At 37.1% G+C, this 5,937-nt stretch overlaps 1 protein-coding gene across 1 annotated transcript; it reads right to left on the bottom strand.

The window, feature by feature from the left end:
- Window positions 1-2,240: 2,240 nt before the first annotated feature.
- On the bottom strand, window positions 2,241-5,328 carry LOC129419838 (extracellular calcium-sensing receptor-like). Its single transcript, XM_055175029.2, has 6 exons — window positions 5,120-5,328; window positions 4,741-5,029; window positions 3,907-4,662; window positions 3,587-3,814; window positions 3,313-3,436; window positions 2,241-3,154 (listed from the first exon to the last, which is right to left on the bottom strand). Exons 1-6 carry the CDS (start codon window positions 5,326-5,328, stop codon window positions 2,241-2,243), a joined length of 2,520 nt encoding a protein of 839 aa, XP_055031004.2.
- Between the last annotated feature and the right edge of the window lie 609 nt (window positions 5,329-5,937).

Raw genomic sequence — 5,937 nt, 5'->3', positions numbered from 1 at the left:
TATGTCTGTCAATCATCTCAGTTCATGTAGGCTATAGTATTAGCACAGCAACTCACTGACGTTCGTACTGTTTGGCTCACGCATGCTGAGTATCCAGAGTTCTTTAATTAGTTCTTTGGACGTGTCCGATAGAAACTGTTCTCAAATCAGTGAACTGGTGACTCCATAAATGCAGCAACCTGTTCCTGACTCGAGAATTGTTGTATCGTGCATATTAACGGCTCATCAAGTCGGACGCGTCCGATAGAAACCGTTCTTGATTCGTGTATTCAGTGTATCGGTGACTCTGGAATACCAGCATGTTTGCTGCGCATGCTCAGTATCAACAAATTTCACCAAGTCTCTGTTCAGTCAGTGATACCGTTGGGGAGAGCTTCTACGAGTTTAGATACAAATTACTCTCTCTTATTTAGAATCAGAATGTCTGTCGAGCACATCTGAAAGTGAGTAACTTGTGGATCATTGCTGTCTCGAGACACAAACTTTTTAAAAGATTCAGTCCGATTAGGTGTACTGATTCAACTCGTTCACTGAAAAGAACCGGTTCAAAAGAACGATTCGTTCACGAACTGGACATCACTAATGAGAGAACATTTCAGTTTAAATAAAACATTCAGTGATTTCATTTATTAAGCATAATAATTATGTATGAAATGTTCAATAAGAGTCAACACAGAGTTCAATTCAATTTACAGCTTATTAAATTATAAAATCATAACTTTATAAACGTAACTATTATTATGAATGACCATCCTGCCACAGCACAGACATCATTTAAGGAATCAACCCATAGACAGAGCCTTAGACTATTGCACACTCCTAGTAGAGTGGGTCTTGACCCCAATAAAGCCATGATATAAGCAATGGTAATAACATATGTATTCAAATAAGCAAAATGCTGTTTAGTGACCACATTTTCTCCATTGCAGTTGCCAAAGCAAAACAGAAGTTGAAAAGACGTATGCCTCTGATCCAAGCAGGACGTAGATTCTCATAGACCCAACTGGACACAATAGTTGTAGCCTTTCATGCTCTGTCATATCATGCATTAGTAGAAAGAAGGCTTGAAGTATGACCGGCAGAAATAGAGCTTAAGTCTTGTCCAAAACTAAAATGTTTTTTTAGCGGCAATACTGAAAACAGCTTGCACTGACATCTTAAAATTCATCCGTGCCATTCTTTTTGTCTCAAGATGCACACCAGTAATGTTTTTTGTAAGGTATATTTTTAAAAAGTACTTAAATGTCCTTATATAACTAAAGCAGTCCATATGGAGCAAAAAAAAGACTTCAAAGACCACAGAAACATCTATAAAGGCAATCGTGACAGGCAGATAAGTTTCAGCTCTCTGATAATATGCAAAAATCAAGAAACCAAGAGGTGTTTCCTCTCTGGGGTTGCATCGGTGGGGTACATAGCTAAAAAATGAAATAGCAGCCATGTAGACCTTATAGGGCGGTTTCCCGGACAGGGATTAGACTAGTCCTAGACTAAAATAAATGTTACAGCTGTCAAAACTGAAAACAACTTGCGCTGACATATTTTAAAATACATCAGTACTCTTTGTTTTCCCTCAAAATGCACACAAGTAATGTTTTTAGTAAGGCATGTTTGTTAAAACTAGTTCTATTTTTAATAAACTAAGGTCTAGTCCTGGTTTAAGCTAATCTCTGTCCGGGAAACCACCCCTAAAAGACCCTAGAGGTTAAACGTGCAGATAATCGTTCTTGAAAGAAATCCAGTGCTGAGCCAACAGCGTGGGGTTCATGCATATGGACTAACAGATGGTGACGGCACAGTTGATCTTACATCTGAAAGTCATGTGCTAGAATTGTTTTATTATTAATGCTACGCTACAATATATAACTTTTGACCCTGGCATAGAAACATCAAAGTAGTTACTTGCAGAGGCTGAGTTTCGCTTCGCCTCTTGTAAATTAATCTGTGTCTTATGAGTTTAAGGTTTGCACCTGTGCACCAGTAGTTATAAGTGATTAGATCAGATCTTATCAGAGTAATTGCCAGTCTCTTGAAGTACTTGAAAGTAAAATGTGAAATATATTTTATGATCAGATCAGTAGGATATTTGCAGCTGCAATTAATATTAAAGTATATAACATTAAGATACATTTTATTTAGATAGAAACAGTATTAACATTTGATGTCAGTAAACGTCTCTGTTCAATATTGTGCTTTGGCTAAAATGACAGACAACATCATTATAACCACTAGAACCTACTTTAACAGGACTTAGTTTGTGTTTTACCCATCAAATGTTGCTTTGTATTTTGTTTGGGCTTAAAAAGAATGATGTAACATTTAGGTGCAAATATGCAGAATAGTAAACCAAAGCTTGATGCTAAAATGGCAAATATCTCCACAGCTACAGTAAATTTTCCAGGTGAACTGACATAAGCTGGGATAAATGTGATCCATACAGCACAGAATATGAGCATACTGAATGTGATGAATTTAGCTTCATTAAAGTTATCAGGCAGCGTCCGAGCTAGAAAAGCCAGAATGAAGCACAAGAGAGCCAGTAGGCCAATATAACCCAACACAGCCCAGAAACCTATAGTTGAACCCAAACTGCATTCAAGAATGATCTTCTCCTTAAAATATTTCATATTTTTATAGGGGAAAGGAGGAGATAATGTTAGCCAAAGCACACAGATAAGAACTTGTATAAGTGTAAAGGCAAAAACACTGAGTCTTTGTTGTGCAGGCCCAAACCATTTCATGACATTACTTCCTGGAAGTGTGGCCTTGAATGCCATTAGCACCACTATTGTTTTCCCCAGAACACAGGAGATACAGAGGACAAAAGTGATCCCAAATGCTGTGTGACGCAACATACAGGACCACTCAGTGGGGCGACCAATGAAAGTAAGTGAACAGAGAAAACACAGAGTCAGTGAGAAGAGCAACAGGAAGCTCAGCTCAGAGTTATTGGCTTTTACTATGGGAGTGTCCTTCTTACTGTAAAACAGGATGGCCACCAGTACAGTTATTCCTACTCCAAACAGAGAGAAAAAGACTAACACTATACCCATATCTTCTGTGAATGACAGAAACTCTACAGCCTTTAACACACATTCAGTGTTCTCAGTATTAGACCAGTATTCCCCTGGACACTGCTGGCAGTTATTTGAATCTGGAAGAAAAAATTGTGATCACTATAGTTAGAGACAAATGAAATAAATCATTTAAGAGCTCCACTGAAAAGAAACTCCATCCTGAACAGTAGAAAAAGAACACAAAGTGAACAACTAACCAATTTTCTTTGGATCTTTGATCTGAGCTGAAGTTTACCTGTCTCATTACTGATTTCTCCATCTGCACATGTAAAACAGTCATAACAGCAGACAGGTCTTCCTTTCTGTACAGCTTTCCTTGTGCCTGGAGGACAACTCTCACTGCACACAGACCTTGGCTTCTACATGGAAACAAACAAAACACTTGTAAATTCAGCTATTTATACATGTTGTGAGAAAATATTTTTTCATGCACATTTAATGCTTCTTCTAAGCATAAATTATGTACATTCCCAATGGGCATTTCAGATGAACAGGTTATTGTTATTTACCTCCAGTTGTCCTCCAGCCCAGATTATGTTTTCAGTGTTGAGTACAAAGCGCTGGTCAGGTGGCAGTGAGGCATCATAGTAACCCACTGATTTGAACTGAAATGATCCATTTAAGTCCTGCTGCCAGTTCACAACTTCATACTGGGCTACTGCAGCGCCAGTGCTGTCAAACCACACATTATCACCAAACTTCACAGTAAAATTGACCTTTTTCAGAGCTTCAACCACCTAATAAAGAGAGACATTTGAAATATTATCATCGAACCAATTTATAGTGCAATCAAATGGGGATGTTTTCCTTTCATTCTTTTATGGCTTACCTGTTGTGGTTTTATTGTCAGTGCTTTTTCACAGACTTCTTGTTTTTCGCACTTAATTATACTGTCTAATGCATAAGCCACAGCATACACTGCTTTGTAGACATGGCTTGAATATCTATATTCAGGCACATCTTCATTGTAGTTTCTTAACACAAGGAGATCCTGATATCTGCTGCAATTTAATTCAATTTGAGAAGAATTCACATGTCGTTGTGAGCACGGAAAAGCTGTGTCCCAGAATGATTTAATAACATAATCTGAAAAACCTTCAATGTAGATTTTTCTCAGTGCAAACCCAAGTGAACCTTTCATCACATTAAAGCTGTTTAAAGTGATGTAGTTCTTTGAAGCCACCCATCCCTCGACTCCAATTATTTGGAGGCCTGTAATGTTATGAATACTTAGTTGCTCAATTAGTAATCCCATCTCAATAAATGAAACAAATGCTACTATTACTTTCGCTGTTCCTTGTTTTATTGTGTTTATCACTTTTTGGAGTTTTTCAGACTCTGTTCTGTAAAATTTCACAGAGTACTCTACACAAATCCCATCTTTCTTGGCTGAATTCAGGAAAATGGCCATTCCATAGTTTCCATAGTCATTGTCACTGTTCACAGCTCCAACCCAAGTCCAGCCTACGTGCTTAACCAAAAGTGCAAGTGCTCTGCCTTGGTGATAATCACTAGCAATAGTCCTGAAGAAAGAGGGGTAATCTTCCCTATTACTGAGACACTCACACGAGGCTGAGTGACTTATCTGAAAGAAGATAACAAAAAAAAAACAGTGAAACAATCATTAGTCTGGTAATTGTATCAAACTCTTAGTGTTTCTTACCACTGGAATTTTAAAAGGTCCCGTGGTTCTGGACAAAATCACTGTGGCAGAAGACTCGGTTTCCCCTATGATAGCGTGTATAGGAGACTGTCCATAACATTTCCCCCCTGCTGCAAACTCCTGACCATTTAGCAATGCCATAGTTGCACTCATAGAAGACAGTCTTGATCCACAGGTATCATAGATTTTATAACCAATAGAAACATTTTGAAGCAAACTTTCATTTCTATTAATTTCCTCAATTGCAAAAATCATGATTTGAGCCAGTCGAAAGTCCCTAAGAGTCACACTGTTAAAACATTAAATCGGTACATGAAAAAGCACTTGCATTAAATGCATTATTCGAGGTTGTTTTTGAATAGATTCAAATGCAACAAACCTAGAGCATGACAGAAGCTGAGGTTTTTGTCTGAACTCAAATGAAGGTAAAGTTTCCTTGCTGTGGACAGCAAAAATTGCTCCAATATTTATGTCTCCATCCTTAGACAGCAGTGGATATTTAGGATCTCCCATCATTCGGCAAAAAGTATTTTCCGCATTTGCATTAGGGTGAAGAAAAAACAGGAGTATGCATAGAAACAATGACATCCCAAATATTGAAATCACCTGCAGCTGCAAAAATTATTTGACCTAATTTCTGTAATGGCTGTACTTTTATAGACAGTAAATATGAATGAACGATACGTAATGATAGATATAATGACCTCATAGGGCAGTGCATGAGAAAAGTCTAGAAGGGGTGGAACAGATGTCTGTTTTTCATCTTGCTATTCATTTTTCAGTCATTTTAGAAAAGGGAAATTAAAACATCAGAGGTGCAAAAGTGTCACCTTTCTATATATATGAAGAGTTTCTTTGCAAAACGAAACAAAAAACAAAAAAATTAACATTTTTGTCAAAACATGTTTATTATTATGTTATCATGTTGTTATTTTTTTATGGTCCTACTTAGCTGTATTTTATAAGTTATGAAGGTTTAAATCAACACAAACCAACTGCAGTTGAATTGATATTAATTGGAATGCACAACCAAAAAATGAGATTTCTGAAAAATTAAAAAAAGGAGTTATCTCGTTTTGCAACGAAACTCTTCATATATAAACATAGTGCTGGAGTTACATAAACTCTCATTAACCAGTTATATTATAGCAATTTTAATCTTGGATCTGAGCGTCTTGACAAACTGTTCTCCACTCA

The sequence above is a fragment of the Misgurnus anguillicaudatus genome, chromosome 15 (genome assembly GCF_027580225.2).
Source record: "Misgurnus anguillicaudatus chromosome 15, ASM2758022v2, whole genome shotgun sequence".
NCBI classification, from domain to species: Eukaryota; Metazoa; Chordata; class Actinopteri; order Cypriniformes; family Cobitidae; genus Misgurnus; species Misgurnus anguillicaudatus.
This window is presented reverse-complemented; position numbering and strand designations above follow the sequence as displayed.